The 18,077-nt window shown below is 38.2% G+C and overlaps 1 protein-coding gene across 6 annotated transcripts in view; it reads left to right on the top strand.

Moving 5' to 3' along the window:
- LOC131075080 (protein-lysine N-methyltransferase EFM2) overlaps window positions 1-18,077 on the top strand; it is a 235,385-nt gene that overhangs the window by 83,940 nt on the left and 133,368 nt on the right. For all 6 annotated transcript variants that reach the window (XM_058011893.2, XM_058011895.2, XM_058011891.2 and 3 more), the window contains one exon: window positions 8,786-9,265. In XM_058011893.2, the coding sequence (XP_057867876.2) occupies window positions 8,786-9,265 (480 nt within the window). The remainder of the gene's footprint in view (window positions 1-8,785; window positions 9,266-18,077) is intronic.

Raw genomic sequence — 18,077 nt, 5'->3', positions numbered from 1 at the left:
AGTGAGGGAAACAAGATCTGCCATTTGAGATTGGTTGAAAGAGAGGCTGACAAGGGTAGTTGTGGTTGAAGAGGAAGAACATGTATTTGATTTGGAAAGCCTTATAGGAAATTCTCATGAAGTAATAGAGAAGAAGAAGGCCACAAAGATGTCAAAGGTAATTAGAGATGAGACAGGATTCAGAAAAGTGCAGATAGCTACACCAGTGGTGGACAAATATGAGGATGAGATTCTAGCAGAAGAATATGATCTAGAAACATTTGATCTTGGTCCACTTACCACCGAGCAGGCTATGGAAGAAGCAACTGATTCATTGAAAACACTCAAAGACAAACTCAAAGAGGAAGTGGAAAAGAATAAGAAGCTTGAAAAGGAGGTCAATGCTTGGAGGAATTATTTTAGCCATCTTAACCAGCCTTTAAGACGACAGGATCCAGCAATATCTCCTTTACATGCACTTCCTCTTGAATCAATAAGTGAGGCAGAAAGGGTGAAGAGCCTAGTTCAACTCACGAGTTCTTGGATTGATGAATCTCACAAGGTAGCCGTTGAATTTGCAACAAGAATGATGAAGACAGTTCATCGAGCTATCCAGGTCCTTGAGATTATCCATAATCTAATGATAACTGTGGCTGCATTCACTCACACTAGAGGTGTTATCATCCTAGTCTTACAAGTGATAAGAGAAACACCAAGACGGATTCTAACGCAAGAAAATATAATGGATGGAGGAACCCATAGCCTCTTGCAGTGGTCAGCTCTGCTCTAGATGAAGGAAGTCCTTTTTGAAGACATCAACACCAGGTGTAGCCGAGTTGAAGGCATCATCCATCCAATTCAAGACAAGGTGTTTGAGGTGTTGTGTACCATCCTTGACAGGCGGATTGAGATCGAGACAGATGTGGACATCCAAGAGTTGGAGGACAAAATCAAGGTCATCTTTTGTAAGGAAGAGAACATCGTCACATAAAGGCAACGAGATCAAATGTATGCTATTATGTTCCTGATTGAGAAGACCAAAGAACTTGAGCCTGGGTGGGAAACGACTCTTCTCACTGCTTTTGATCAAGTCCTTCACTTGGAAGAACGAATGAAGAATCTTTCTGAGATTCCCATTGCTGAGATTGAGGGAATTGTGTCCAGATTCATTGAATATGCTAGAAAAGAGCATAGGAAAGGGAACAAGGTTCTAGATGAAAAGTTGTTATAAGATGATGTGGCAGCTTAATTCCTATTGGTCTATGTCTCCTCATTATTTGTGCCAATTTTTATTGGCTATGGGTTAATAATGTTTATCTAAATGGGGATTTTTTTGTAACAAACCCTAATAAGGGTTTAGGTGTCAAAATTTCAGCCATCGATCTTCTTTTGATCCAGGCCGTTCATTGTATTTGAGGATGCTATATAAGCCCTCACTCATTTCATTTTTAGAGTTAGAGAGATAGAGAGAAAAAAGTTAGAAAGTTGGAGAGAAATAAGTTTAATTTTGTTAGTAGCAAATTTGATTAGTGAAGAGAGAAAGTTGAACAATTGTTGTTTATTTGGCTATGAGATCAATGAAATATTGAAGTTATGGTGTTTTGTTGCAATCCTTGTGGCTATCTTCATGGTTGTTTATCTTCTTGAATCACTCTTAGTAGAAATATCATTTAGATTTTAAGTTTGAAGGACGAATGTTGTGCCTGATCTTTGATAAGACTCACATTCCAAACTACTAGCTTCTTACTGATTGTAAGAACGCCTTGTGTGGTCAACTGGAAACATTGAAATTGATTAAGAGTTCAATTATCATTGGAAGTATTGGTACGTATCTCCCTGATAGTATCTATCTCCTTGGTGATTTGAAAATCGTTGAATACCCTTAGAAGATCGCACCAATTCCGGTGGAGTTGTAATCCTTTGGCGATACAGAAATTGGTAGAATCTTATCAAGACCAGTCTTCATCAAGTCATTCTTAGGATTAGTTTAAGTATCTCTTCCTTGAAACCCTTATCTTTTGATCTTTTTTGAAAATCTATTAGTATTAGGAAAATCCTATTTCCTCATTTGGAAAGATAGTAACCTCATTTGGAAAGATAGTAACACAGACTAGCTTTCTTTGAAAGTACGTAAGGCCCCTTGAAGAAACAGCAAACACAACGACCACTGGTGCTTATCTGCGAGTAGAGATCCTACAAAGCAGAACCTTGAAGTCCTTCCGATTGATCCTTTTTGCGATATCTTCAGCATTCGGAGACTTTACTCAAGAGAGGATAAGATACCTCTGGGTATTTTATTCTGTGTTTGGTCGTGTACAAAATACACATCAACACAAGTCTGGATCTGCGAGGAGTCCTCAACTCACAATGTCTTCGATCTCCAGGAGTAGATCTTAGAATTCTTTGAAGTCTCTCGGGTGAGAAGGAATTGATACGATCCAAGGTGATCTATCTATGATCAATCCGGACTTGTTGTAATCTCTGAGCAAGTAAATCTCTTTCAATCTGCTCCTCAATTTGTTCGTTAGTTTGTTCAGCTATCTCTTCTTCTTCTTCCAAGATAAGAGAAACTCCGATGTATTGTGGTGCACTTGTTTTCACTTCCCAGGCAAAGTTGTTCAAACTGGATATAATCTTTCTTTCGTCTCCCAGGTTCGGTTGCTTGAGCTCAAGTTCATCCAATTCAAGCTCGTTCGTTCTATCAGGATCAGGTAGCACCATGGTATTTCATACTAACTTGAAATCTTCAACAGGTTCAATTTCTTCTAGGCTGATTGGTAGACTGGTTCTCACGATCAACTGCTCTAGGAACAATGATAATCGGAGGCAAGCTTCCCAACTGCTCTTCTTTGTCTATCACTTTTCTCACTTGTCTGAATTCAGCGTGACTACTTTGGTTTCTCCAAGCAAGAGTGTTGAATTGTGAGATGATATCTCTTTGTTCACCTTGAATAAGTTCTTCTTCAGGCAACAACATTCCGGAACATAATCTTCGAATGACTGCAGATAATGCTGAGCGCGGGAGTGGGGACAAAAGTCCTGGATAACTCCTTGCGGATATAATCTAAAGTCGAATTGTCTACGCATTCACTGCGTTCAGGCCCTCCTTCTAGCGCCAATTCTTTGTTGATGTGTTTTTATGCACATAACAATACAGAGGGTAAATTACTTTGGTAATTTATTCTGTATTGTTATGTGCATAAAAACACATCAACAGATTACAAATCAACTTTAGAGGAATCACATACTACTTCATTGGGTTTACATGTTGATCAAAAGGTTGAAGAATATGCAATCACGGATGAGCATAGCGACCTTATGAGATCAGCCACACATGAATTACTTTGGGGTGTTAAGAAAGACACCTCCATTACCAATTTGATGTGGGCACCTATTTCTTATGATATAGCAGCTATCCATTTGTTGATTGGTGACTCAATTTTCCTTGATTTTGCATGGGAATTTCAAATAGATCTCATGGAGGGAAATTCAAAGGTGTACATAGTGAGGAGTTTATATGGCTTCACATTTGATCCTCATGTGCATGGCTTATTTCAAATGCATAATTCATAGGTACTTATGATGGATGGTTTATTTGATGAATCACTTTGTGCAGAGGTTGGGAGCAAGTATGGCCAATCACTTAACTTGCTTCCTTTTGAGGCTTATACTCCTGTGGTACATGATGTGGTGATTGAATTAATTCAACAGATTCAGTTGGTGTTACGGGAGCTCTTTGGTGATAGTAGGGACATTACACACATTTTCCCTTGGGATCCAGGTGGAGTAGAGTTTTCCTTGCAGCTGAGATTGCTTGGGGACAAGCAATTTAAGGAGGGGTGGATTGTAATGTCCCCATTTTTGAAGAGGTATTGATTAATTAATTTAATTAGTTAAGTTGTCCAAATTATTATTATATTTCATGGATAGCTTAATTAATTATTTTAATTAATAATATTAAGTTAATTATTTATAAAGTTATCAAATAAATTAAATATTAAAAGATGACTTTATATTTAATTAATTTAATAAAGTGACTAATTAAATAATATATCATAAAGCCACTTCTAGAAGCTTCTGGATGTTGGGGTGAAAAAGTATTAAAGGAGATCAAGTTGAGCTTCAAGGCAGCCAGTAGTTGATAATTGAATTGATTGGGTTTTGTAGAACTAGGAGGTTTCTGCAGAATTGTGTCTTTGAGAACGAAAACTCCCATAGATAGCATAACCGAGGGATTGAAAGACCTTTTGAGGGGTTGCAGCTGAGAGTGGGAGACAAATCAGTCTTCCATATTGTGTCTTACGGGTTTTGATTACATTTGATGGTAGAAGGATTCATGGTGTCTTCAGCATATCATATTGGGTCTCCTTAATGCATTGATTCTTATTGGAGGAAATAGGCGATTTTTGTGAAGACAGTTTGAAGGTGAAAATTAGGAGGTGGCTGACTATATTGCAGGTCTGAGACAGATCGGGTTCATCATCCATAACCCACGACTTTGCTAATATTTCTTTGTTGAAGCATCAAGAGATTCGTTGAAGGGCAGCACTAGCATTGGGGTGTCAAGGCGATTCACTTATGAGCACTTGGGAGGAGTGTTAAGAAGAAATCAGTACTCAGATCAGATCTGAAGACAAACCATATCAGACTGCTAAGTCTCACGATTTTGGCACCTAGACACCCACACTTGCATCAAAATTGGCAACTAACATTGGTGTTTTGGTTGGAGGGAGATAGCGATCATTTTGGGGGAAAGAATGAAGTCTTAGAAAGTGATAATTATATATTTCCAGACCATCATGTGCAACAGGGGCGATTTTGAGGAATAATTAGATTGAGCATATGTGAGGGCACCCAAGCTTGAATATTGGTTGCTACTTCAGTCACAACGCAAGGCGTTTATATATCAGGTTTCTGTGACACCATTCTATAAACTTTTTCAGATAATTTGTAATGTTCATGGTTGCCACATGTCCTCAGATTTTTTGAGTAATGAATACTTAGTGCTTTGTTATTTATGAGGACATTGTAAGAACTTGTTTGATTATTGTCTATTGTAATAAAGGAGGAATAAGTTTGCACCTTGATTGTATGTTGTCTGAGGTTTCCTGCCAACTGTTTGATATAACTATAGTCAGCTGTAGGTTCATGGCTTGCATTCAAATTGGGTATGATGACATTATAAACTTGTGGCATAATCATCCTAGGGAATTATTCCATCATTAAGAAGCAATTTGCAGTCATTCATTGGTGCATATGTATGGTCAATGACTTCTAACAAGTCTGGAAATTTCTGAGATTTTTTGAATGAATTCTCTGACAAAATTCCTTGAGCCAAGGATAGCATAACATGCAAGTTATCCTGCAGTCCAGAAACCACATAACACGCAGGTTATACAGATTGAGTCTTAGATCGGCAGGTTACCAGCTAAGTGTTTGACGATATCCCTTGCATTTTGAGTCCTATAACAGCAGGGGATATTACAGAAATGCCCAAAGAAATGAGAAAAACTAGAGGAATATAGAAAATTGGCGGAAGGTCACCTTTTAGCAGAATGTAGAAGACAGAAAGCTTGGCATGACCAAAAACTGAGGACCAAACAATTTAATCTTGGAGATACTGTACTCTTTTATGACAGCAAGCTCAAAAAGAAAGGCAAATTGAAAGTCTGATGGCTCGGTCCCTACAAAATCAATGACATTTTGGAATCAGAAGCAATTTGGCTGGGGACTTTGGATGGCAAGATCCTACAGTGCTATGTAAATGGAGGAAGATTAAAACATTTTCATCATGATCTTGGAAAAGGTTGACTGGAGGAAAAGTCAAAGTTTTATTGTGGGGATGATGTTGACTGGAAAACATTATACAAACACCAGTATGGAGATGTACAACTGTAAACTGAAAACAAGGTTTTAGAATGTATAACTTAGAAGATATAATGTAATTTAGGGTTACTATCTAAGGGATACATCCCCTTTAGGAGATATAAGTATAGGAGATAGATCTATTCACCAAAATAGATGACATAGAGATGATATAGTGAGAAATAGATAATATAATGTAGAAGATAGATGATAATAATAGAAACAATATAATGTAGAAGATAGATCACACACAATACTAGAGATGTTTGTGGGCCAAGATGCGCTAATATTCAGTCTATGGAGAAATAGAATGAACCCTTGAGGTAGGGTAATACTATATGATACTCCTTATGGAAGAAGCCACTCCACACCATATCTCCAAAAGATATCAACATATATCCTTACAATGATATTCCCCTTCTTTATATAGACCTAATTATATACTGGAGGGGTAAACCACTAAACCAATGTAGGCCTCCTAATCACCTAATATAATTCATGACCCAATATAACTATAACTTAAGGGATATGCCCCAAATGTCAGAATCTCCATCCACCTATAAACATCATAATATCATATTTCTAGGTACATAACAAATTTTGATTTGAACTCTTCTCATAGGTATGCCCTTGATCTCATACTGTAGCTATTTTATTATTTATATTAGTTTTGAACAAAAAAGTAATTTCTCCTCATAGAGTTGCACACCTCAAAATGGAAACCATAGATTTGAATTTAGACGAGTCTTCCCTTCTAGACACACTTATGGTTCATTTTAAAAATTGAATTTATCTTACTTAAGTGTGCCCTTCACTATATAACTACAATTTCAATCAACATGTCTTTCATATCCATGATCAAGTGTGCACCTTGATATTATGATCAACAAATTTTACTGATCTCACAAGTCTTCTTATCAAAGACTTGTATCTTTTACCATCTATTCTGTTTGCTTCACACAAGTATTTTCTTGACAAGGAATTATCCTTTTTGGTTTGGAAAACACAATACTTTACTCCAATATCAAGTGCATGATTGGTATTTATATTTTTAGCAAAAGAAATGAACAAAAACCTTCTTTCTCCAACAAGTAGTTGAATTCAAGAGCTTTGTTCCATGATCTTACAAACTTTCAGAAAAGAGCGACAAAGATGACTAGATGAACAAATTGGAGAAGACTTGATCATTACTTGCACGTGGAAAAATAATAGATGTTAGCTTCAAACTTGACACTGTTTGAAAATTTAGTATGGGTCCAACATGGAGGATTGGTGTTAGTTGATAAACCTATAGATAGCTTGTTTATATGATGTAAGTATATCTCTCTTGAATAAATTTAGTGTGTGCATAATTTATTTTTCCTAAATTATCTTAGTGTTCATATTAATTTTAATGTCTGATTCTAGTGCATGTTTGGCTATTTTACAATTGTGGGATTTCTAATTGTTTTTACCTCCTTGTTAAATCTGTGTGCCTTCATTTGAGTAATTGCAGTTTTATCAGTAGATCCTTTCACAGTTATCTTTAATAGATTAATCATTTCCTTTGGATAGTTAGATCATTCCAGTATTTAAATGCTAATATTAGACTCTTCTTGGCTTAGCTTAGGACTCTATTTCTGCTCATCATTTCTCCAATTCCTTTCTTACTCCCATCCTAGGTGCATCTTGTCGTATAAGGAAACTGACTTGTATAAAAGACTCTTGGCCTGCACATACAATGCATGACATTTCTTCAAGTCTATGCTTGTGGATTGGCATAGAATAAAGTGTACTCATCATGTATGGGAATGTCTCCAGATGTTAGGAGACTATAGATGACATTTCCTAGCACATATATCTCTTGGAAGCATTACCTAAATATCGGAAAACTTCCTATAGATATATCATATAAATGGAATTGACTTTTCCCTCGAGTGATATCAATTGGTTGGCAAAAGTTAAAAAAACTAAAGAAGAATAGTAGTAAACATGTAATTGTTTAATTCATCCATGAAAATTTATGATTTACTGAGTACCTTGCTACTATGTTTTTTTACAAAAGGTGTCTCTATCCTAGTCATTGTCTCCTGTATCCAAGACACCTCCCATTGCCAGGTGGCTCAGAAATTCTATTAATTTAAGCATAAAATTTGAGCTTTTAAGAAAGTGTAAAATTTGAGCTTTTAAAAACTATACGCAATCCTAGTATAACTAGACATTAGAACAAAAAGAAAGTATAAAATCTGAGATTTTAAGAAACTATAAGCAGTCCTAGTATAACTAGACATCAGAACAAAAAGGCTAAGCTAAGCATAACACACCAAACTAATGGAGAAATATGGGTTCCACTCTTCACTAACCTCTGAGGTCAGTCATCAAGAGTTCTGGTATATATTACTTCAGATAGAGACTGAGATTGTTTTACAAAATGTGAAAGTGATAGCTAAAAGAAAAAATAGCCTGCATCACATTTACTTGTTGACTGAGCAATTTCTCAAGATTGGCTGTGTGGACTTCCTGTTTCATTGTAACCTCCTCCTTACCTTCTTATAGTCAACTGTTGGAGGAAACATCTTGGTAAAAAAGTTGTCTTAATAATAGATAATTGTATATATGGTTTATGTTGAGGTTTTTGTTCACACACAATGCCTATAAAAGTTACTTTTACAGTAAAATTCGAGGAGACAGCTCAAAAAATCATATGGGTGAAGCTTTGTCCACCTGTCCAATGTTGCTTTGGTGTTTCAGGGCCTAAGGTTCAGTTTTAAGTATCTGTGGTAGATATGAACATTCTTAAAGCTTGACTGACATAGAATGTCTAATTAAGATGTAGCTCAAAATTATATTTTACACCTATTTAACTCCTGAATTCTCTGGATGTCTTTGTTACTTGTACCAAATTTTGGTGGATGATAATTTAGCTGGTCCCAGCAATTGATTTCTATTTTTCATTACTCAGATTAATGAGATGGATTACATACAAGGTGGGTTGGGCTGGAAAGTGTGGGGTGCAGCTCTAATTCTGTCTTGGCGCCTTTTAGCGTTGAAGGATATGGTTCGTGGAAAGAATGTCCTAGAACTCGGAAGTGGTTGTGGTCTTTGTGGGTTACTACTTGCACACTTGGGTACTGCAAAGGTGGTCTTGACTGACAATGTTACAGATATTTTACTCAACCTCAGAAAGAATATATCTAGACTTACTATAAATGACCACAGTGAATTGAAGCCATATAGGCAAGTAAGCCAGGAGAAATTTCTTTCTAATAAGGAGCAATTTATGGTTGGTCTTGAACATCCTCAAGGGAACCATTTTCTTGATTATCTATATGAAAAAAGTGCAGCAGAAGAATGCACATGTTCTTGTCTTATAAGTGTACGGAAGCTAGATTGGTTGGAGGATGCTGCTATAGCATCACACGACTCATTTAGTGAGATTCAGGTAAGGTTTTACTACATTTTCCATTCAATTGAAGAATGCAATTGTATTAAGCTATTTATGATGCTTATTTACTTAATTCCGATCCACTTTACCAAACTTAACTTTCAATTTCTTGTGAAGAAAATGATGTTTTCTTTGCCCATTAGAAAATATATTTACATTATTTTTTTTAACAGTCTATGCTCTTTTGCACTATGCACCCCTAGCACAATTTGTTAGTTTTTGTTAAGATTTAGCTTTTTCACATGGCTGGTTATTAGTTGTTTAGAATATAGCTGCTTATGCTTTCTTCAGATTTTATTTCCTTGTGTGATTGATATGCAGTTCCAAATTAATAATACAATTATCCCTTTCTTGTAATTTTGCTTTCTAGGACATTAAACATGATAAATTCATGTACACTTCTATATTATGAATTTTGTGATTGTATTCTTAATTTGTGAAATGGGACCTTAGGTACAAAATCTTTCTTACATTTGGGATGTTGTTATGGCCCAAAACAGACATAGGTTAACTTGAAGAAAATGGAAGAGGACCTCAACCTAATGCTCTTTGGAATTTCTCTAGCCAGAATTTTTGCTATCTTTTGAACTTTCTGATTTGTTTAAGTTAAATAAAAACAAATATGATATATAGACAGCAAATACTACTCGAGTAATTGCTGATCCACATTAATAAATAGCATAAAATTAATTATGAAAACTCTTATGCATCAAATATTATAGATATAGCAATAGATTTGGCAGTAGGAAATGCTGATATGATGTGATAGGAGATAGTGATACAACTTGAATATCGACAACAATTATGAGATCCAATGATTAAATTGATATTGTCATAGGAAGGCACAACATGAAACTCTCAACCATTGATAGTTGATCACAAAGTACAGCATATAGGAAATGTACAACATCAGAAAAAAATTAATTACAACCTATGATACCACGCCCTAATATTTACCCTGATTTCCCCTATATGGGTCTGAAATGGGTCTCGTTTCGGCTCAGGTACACCCTCGGGTTCACCCAAGCAAACCCAGGGACATACTCAGGTAAACCCGAGCATCCACGCAGCTCGTGGGCCCTCAAAAACCCATAAAAAAATAATTAAAAAGCATTGTTAAAAAAACAAAACAACTCTCCCAAAATGGTTTGGTCGTCCTAAAGTGAGGGCATGACAAATTTTTAACCTCATTTGACAAACACAAAAGGCCAAAATTACTTTTTTTTCTCCTCCAAACAGCCATTGCTGAATTTTGAAGGTTGGTTCACTTTTTTCCAAAGGTGAGGGCTAAGGGAGAGCTAAACCTACACCACTAGGGAGGAAATAGTTGCACAACGAAGATTTAACCATCAAAGGTTAGTAAATCTTTCATTTCCTTAAAATTTTGAATAATTTTTTTCAAGATTTTTAAAATTTTTTAGGTGAGTTTTGAATTTAAAAAGAAAACTTTTTATGCATAATAAAGGATTATAATGTTGATTTATAAAAAAGAATTAAGTTGTAGGGTTGTTAATTTGTAATATTTTTTTGTTTTAGGTTCTTACCAAATGGCTGATAGTTCTAGTTCAGTTTCCCCAAATGCAAACATTTATATTTAGATTAGATTAATCATCACCTCTTTGTCATCTCTTTAGCAACATACAACAACGATTGAAGGACTTCTTGGTGGTGGGGGTTATTTTTGACATTGTAGCCATTGTGCAAAAGAGTATAAGAGCTTGTTCTCTTGAGTGAAAGATCACTTGTGTCCTATTCCTTTACAGAGAATAAGAGTTTGTCCTTAGTGAACCAAAAAGGGTTGCCAAAGCATCAAATATTGGCATATTAAAGAACAAGAGGATGCTGACATAGCAAGTAATAAATCAAAAAATATTGTTTCCTAACTACCCTCAATTTTTTTTTTTGAAAAATTGGGTTAGCATTCAACTGAAATGAAAAGATAACAATTTCCTTTCCACTTTTTTATCACCCAAATCTTGGGAAGGGCAAGGTGAGATCTTACAGTGTTTAGGATCACTAATAACTAAAAGAAAACTATATAATGGAAAGCATCAGGTGGAAAGACGATCAATACTACTTATTTAATGGGATGCATTACAATATTGAAAGTAAACATCCACTTATTCAGGAGGAATTACAATAGCACATCCATTTCTATGGGAAAGCTTAGGGGCACATCCACTTTTTAGTGGGAAAACTTATTTAAACTGAAAGTGAATAACAGTGCTCCTTCCACTTGTCCAGTGGTGGGCAATTACAATGAAAACCACTTGTTTAGTGGAGTAAGTATCAGCTATAATCAAATTCAACTAATTGGCAGTATAACTATCCAAATTACAATGCAAATTCTTAGGAAAGGAAGCTCTTCGACGGTATAACCATCTGAAGCTCACAATTTTAGTCCATAAGCAAATAACACTTCACTACTATTGTCATAGATGCTGGTAAGACAAATAAGCTGATACAGATGCTGATATGTGATGAAACACTATTGAACACCCCAAAAAGTGCCCAATAATAAAGGAAAACCCACCCAAATAGAGAATAAAAATGATATACATTATGTTTGCTGAGTTAGATGAATAGAGAAAAATCTAAATCACTCTTACATGCTGCTGGTCTGGTGAACAGGTCTGATATTAAATGTTGCAGTACTAATAGACACCATCCAGCTCATCCAAACACTCCAAAATTTCATGCCCAATCCGCAAGAACATCTCCAAATGTTTGTAGTCCAATTCCCAAGCTCTAGGTGACCTCAACCATACATATTTTAGCAGATTTTGATAGGTGCTTGTTGACGTGTCTGGAATCGCATTGTTGCAAACTCCATACGGCCAACACATAATAGAATAAACCAGCTGAGTATCCTATCCTCTCTTGAGATAAGGAAATCCCTAGTGCTGTTTTCTACGTTTGATCAAAGGGGATAACCTCAAGGTTTCGTTTGTCAGGTCTTGACTGCGGGATTTCTCAGTGGTTTGATGTGTTTATGCTGGAAACACAAGGGGGACTTACGGTAAGATAGGTGATTGATAGATGAGTTCCCTGGAATCTTTATGATCTTTCTTATCAAATGATTTCAGTTGAGTTGATACTGTTTTCAATGGGACTGCAGATTCTCTTGATAAAAAAAGGAAAAAAGAAGGGAAGGATAGGGAGAGAGAGATGCATGAAATACAAATTTTAACTAAGATAGCAGATTCATTAAACAGACAGACACCTCCAAATAACTAGACTAAGCATCACCAGCTACTTAAGCACAATGTTCGCATAAATCTAGTGCAATCTTCAAAGGAAAATAGGATTTTCATGTTATCAACTACAACATTAGAACTTTTACATTCATAGTGAGTATTCAATAACCGAACTAAGCATGAAAGGTTCAGATTAACCATGCAGAGAGAAAGACAATCAGCCGTTCCCCAATGGTGTGAACTGCGAGGATTCTATCGGATGTTTGCTTGAAAATGCTATATAAAGGAAATAAACGTAACTGAAAAATTTCTAAATTAGTGAAGAAGGAGATCATGCACTCACAAGGAAATTTGGAAACAGTCTTAACTTTGCATTAAATCCTGTAAATTTGGCCAGAGCTTTTGCAACAATTCAAGAACTTCTTACAAAATGAGGAAAACCAGTTCCCTTTAAATAGGCTCCAAAATTGGACGAATGGCCCAGATCTAATCTAAACAAGTGGCCCAGATTCATCTATAAAACATGGCTGCCCATACCCATAAATGGGAGGCAAATATCAACAACAACCCCAAAATGAGTAAATAACTACCCAAAAAGGATAATTAAAACTTATCCAAAATTATCCAAAAAGGTGCATTCATAAAGATTTACATTTTAGTTGACTTGAAAGTCAAATATGACCCTTTTGGCCAAAAGTGCACTTTTCAAAATTCAAAAAAGGAAAAAAAGTGCATTTTTAGGAAAGCACTTTTCCTTTTCCAGTTTCAAATCCTTTTATCAAAAATTGACTTCATGCAAATATTCCCACTAGAGATCTTGACCTGCTGCACGTTCCTCACGAACATACTCCTGGAACCTGATACATAATTTGAAAAGCAGACTGAATGGAGGCATAGGAGGATGGCGAATTTTATATTGCATGCCTTCGAGGTATTGGTCTACCTGCTTTAGACCATCTTGCCAACTGGAACGATTACGCTCAAAGCACAACATCATCGGATTGGTCATTTACCCATCCCGAAACCATTGATCGAAGGATTATCTTGCCAATTTCCTGCATGGTTTTCAGAATTACCTCGCATGCATTGTGTTCTCTATCGATGATCTCCTTCGCATCATTCTTCATGTTGATAGTCCAGTACCATTCCTTAAGAGTACTGATGTTATGAGGATCTAGGATGGTGGGTAACGTAGGAATTTGTGCATGGGTCCAGAAAAGAGCGTTCATGAGGGGAAGAGTAGTGGCAGCCACTTCCTGGATGTGGAGGGATTCCCTCTTTACCTCTAATAACTTAACCAAAGTGGTTTCTCGATGGCGAGCCATTTCCTTCACTTCCTCAAGGATTCGTTCTCCCCTTTTTCTGATGCCTTGTATCCATTCCTTGACAGCCCTCGCGGTATCCCGTACTCCTTCAAATTCTGTTGTGGTCCTCTGTGCCAATGCTATCGGGGGAATGTGGGATTCAGAGGCATTGTGTAATGGTCTTAGGAGTTGATCGATGTACCCTTCGACCTGTTCAGCACGGGCCCGATACATATCCTTCTCAGTTGTTATCTCTTCAAGTTGCCTGAGTATGTTCTCCACTGAATCCTTGAATTCTTCTTTTTCTTGCTCCTTAGTGGCTCGTCCAATGGGGACAGTCGTGATGCTATAATCTGTCAGTGTAATCTGATCTGCTGGCTTATCTGTAGGCGGGGTGGCAATGTGGAGAGTATGGTTCCTTTGCTCATCTTTAGTCATTTTGGAATATGCCTTGGGCTTTTTCTTCCCCTTAGCTTTAGCTTGGTCTATGCGTGAGAATATGTCCTCGAGGTCGATAGGTGGTTTGGTGGGGGCCTTGCGCTGGGCTCTGGCAATTAACCATTCTTGAGGCACTGCTTGGGCTGATGATATGGTTAAGTTTGCATTCTATTCTTTGAGGTTTTCAGCCGACTCATCACAGATTTGCAGCTGTTCTGTTACTGGAGGGGTGGAGGAGGTGCCAAGTTCCTTACTTGCAGCTGAACTTTCTCCCATTTCACTGAACAGTTGTCTGGCGCCTTTGTGTGATGGTTTCTCTTCAGTCCTTTCGAGTTCGCGGGTCTCCTCTACCCTTTTCTCTCCTTCAACGGTAGAGTCATCTTTGGTTGTATTATGGAGCAGCAACTCATGGCGACTTTGTTGCGTGGGTTAATGCACTTCGATCCCTTGAATGGATGGAATCTCTCCTTCCTCTATTTGGTTACCCGGTTGGGTTGATTCAATGTCTCTTAGCTCAGCTTCTAGCATGTCAGGCGTGGGAGGATCATCAGTTCCAAACGCATCAATGTCACTTTGAGAAGGCGGAGCAAGTATATAATCTAATTCTACTACATCGTCGGACGAACTGGGGTCTTTTGACGATGAAGTGACCTTTGGTCTCCTTACAGGAATCTTCTCCCTTCTTGTTCTCTTGGACGTCCGAGTCCCTCTGCAAGCCTTAGCCTTCTTTCTCTTCTCAGGTTTCTCAATTTCTTCTCTGGGTGCACTGGACGTTCCTTCATCTTTGGAAGATTGAGAATCGAGGCTGCCCATTAGGTGGTAAGTGAACTGGACTCCCTCATGAATTAGCCTCTCAATCTGCTGATGTAACCATTGGTCTGTATATCTTGCTGGGGCTGCCATGACTGCCTCAAAATCAGTGATCGGGTCCTGGGACCAATCAACGCCTGGCAAAAGATGCCTTACTGCCTCAAATTCCCGGACTTGGAGGCAATTCCCTGAATCTGTGAGTTGATTTGGGACCCGGTGATATTCAAAGAGCTGCATTTGCTGCACACTCAGCCTAGAATATTCACGTCTCCGGACTTCGTAGTCATCAGAGCAATTTTTCCAATAGTCTTCAACTGATTCCTTTGCTCTGTGGCACCTGCCATAGGCTCTCTTTGCCAGATTGTCATGATCGAAATGTTTTCTCGGAAAATGCTCTTGTAGGCCATAAGAGGCCAGCTCTGCGAGGGATTCCTCTGCTAGGGTGGGGGTCTTCAGATGGGCATCCTGGTTGCCTATAATCATGGGGAATGCGAATCTAGCCTGCTTGCTTTCTCTGAGTAAGATGCCGGCCGAACGTGACTGCCTTGCGACCTCCATAAGAACTACTTTGTCGGTTGGGTACCGTGGAAGTCGGAGAGGGGCACCATCAAAGCCCGCTATTCGGATATAGGAGAACCTTGGGAACTAGATGAACCAGGCCCCGTATCTCTGTACTAGAATAGTAGCCTACTCTGAGAGCCTTATGTGTAATCCTCCCTGCATTAGCCTGACCAGGCGCATTGTCAAGGCGTCATTGACGCGCTCATATTGGCCAACTGCATAAGCTGGGCTGCTCTTTTCCCTCTGAGCTATATCTTGGTAGTGCAGCTGCGGGTAACAATCATAGACCTTTACCTGACCAGGCCCATTCCCGATTTCACCTTTCATTATCAAACATGGCAGCGGCTGGTTCTTGGCGAACATGTAGACCAAATAAGAGGTCATAGTGAAGTATTTCTTTGTTTCAAGCTCTATCAGCTGAGTGTGGGTGTTGTCGCTTATGATCTGGGCCCAGTCAAACTTAGACTTCCTAGCGAAGACTTGCTCTGTGAAATAAAACATCCACTCTTCAAAGTAGTTGGATTTAGGAAGTCCCATAACTCGGCTGAGTAATGTGACCATATCCCCATGCTCATTATGAAAATCACTTTTGGGGGTCTTTTTCACAATTCTGGCGCTTGGAAGCCTTCTCTCCTTGTACCACTCTTCGTTGATCAGTGTTCTGCATCTGGCCGGATTCATATCATATGCCCCCTGTGCTTCATCTATAGTCGTGGCCGTGGGGTTGTTTGGGAAGGGAATGTCGAATGCGTCGCCAATGGCCTCAGGAGTGAAGTTGGCGAGAGTCATATTCTCGAGGAGCACCAATCTGGAACCTGGCTGATAATGCCGGGCAGCCTCCACCACTAACTCATAGTTTTGTACTGTTGGAGGAAATCCCGCTGCTTGGGCGATGCCACTTTCCACCATCTGTCTAGGCTTGCCATATGCGTTAGGGGAGAAGACCCGATTCCTGAAGTCCTGGATGTTAATATGGCCTAGGTCAGTATCACCGATATTGTCCCAAACCCTCTGAACTTTTGACTCCCTCAATCCTCCTCTTTGATACTGATATTTCATCCTTTCAACTTTGCGTGGGATATCCGATTTGGATGCTTGCGATGTCTCGGCTGTAGCGGGCGTCTTTGATGATTCTACCGCCGATTTAGGCATTTATCCTGCACAGCCGGACACAGATTACGAGGCGATACAAAAGAAGTAAGGTGGGTTAGATAGAGAATACTCCAGCATTCAAGGATTAATTCAAAATTTAGATTGGACATGGAGCGACATTTCTAGCTAAAAGCTTGATTGATTTAAACCAAAGTATTCATGAAGATTTTGATCGCGAATTTATACTTAACATATTCTGGATTAATTTTCAATAGGGACGAAGCTCGAAAAATTCTCCTAAGTTTGAAAATGCAATTTCTGGTTAAATCTTAGGAGCAAATTCTAATTTTGACTGTTTTGCACAACGTTTTACAAGCGGAAAAAGATGCGAATTTAAAAAATTTAGGCATTTAAATCAGATTTCGCACACACATCTATTTGATTTATAAGCATTTCAGATGATCAAGAGAGACAAAGCGTACTTACCTGATGAGAATGGATGGCGAGAAATTGCTCGACTTGCTGTGCAAAGACGAATGGATAGCTCTGCAAAGTTTGGAATTTCAACGGTTATCCTTTAATTCAAATTTTCGTAGTTGTTGGATGGAAAAGAATTTGTCATTTTAGACTAAGCGATTTTTACCTTGGGCAACTGGTAATCTGAACTTGAATATTTGGAATGGTCTGCGTCAACGTCTTACCTTGAATGCAATTTATACTCTTTGGCTCCCCTTTCAAAATCGAACGTGATCCTCCCTTACGCGAAATTCGGCAGTATGGAGGGGCTTTACAAATTCGAATTCCTTATTTGCCCTACGCGTTGCAGTTTTGAGGATTTATGGCGAATTTCAGAGCTATGGCGCTGTTTTGCAAACTTCACCCTGTGTTTTTTTTTAAACCCTAAGTGCGAACTTCGGACCATGGCACACTTGCGATTTTAAAATAACTTTCGGACCACTCACGCCCTTTGGGATTTCGGAGCTTAACGCCTTTTGGCGAATATCGGAATTTTTCACGATTTTGACAACCTTGGAGACTTAACCCCTTTTGCGAACTTTGGAGAACTTTGGACCTCAAGGCGCATTTTGGAATTTCGCGATTTGAAAGATTTTCGGAGTTTTCAACACCTTTGGAATTTTTGAGCTTTTCACGTTTTGGCGAATTGGAGTATTTTCGGACCATTAGCACATTTTTGCAACTTGAAAAAACTTCGGACCTTAAGCCCATTTTTGCAAATTTCGGAGTGTTTAGACGTTTTTGCAAATTTCGGGGTTTTCAACGCTTTTTGCGATCTTTACCCAAATTTCGGACCATTGGGCACATTTTGCAAATTTATCACATTTTTGAATTTCGGCCCCAGGGTCCGAAATTTGGATGACTTAAGTGAATTTCGGACCCCTGGGGGTC

This window comes from Cryptomeria japonica, chromosome 3, assembly GCF_030272615.1.
Source record: "Cryptomeria japonica chromosome 3, Sugi_1.0, whole genome shotgun sequence".
Classification (NCBI taxonomy): domain Eukaryota; kingdom Viridiplantae; phylum Streptophyta; class Pinopsida; order Cupressales; family Cupressaceae; genus Cryptomeria; species Cryptomeria japonica.
This window is presented reverse-complemented; position numbering and strand designations above follow the sequence as displayed.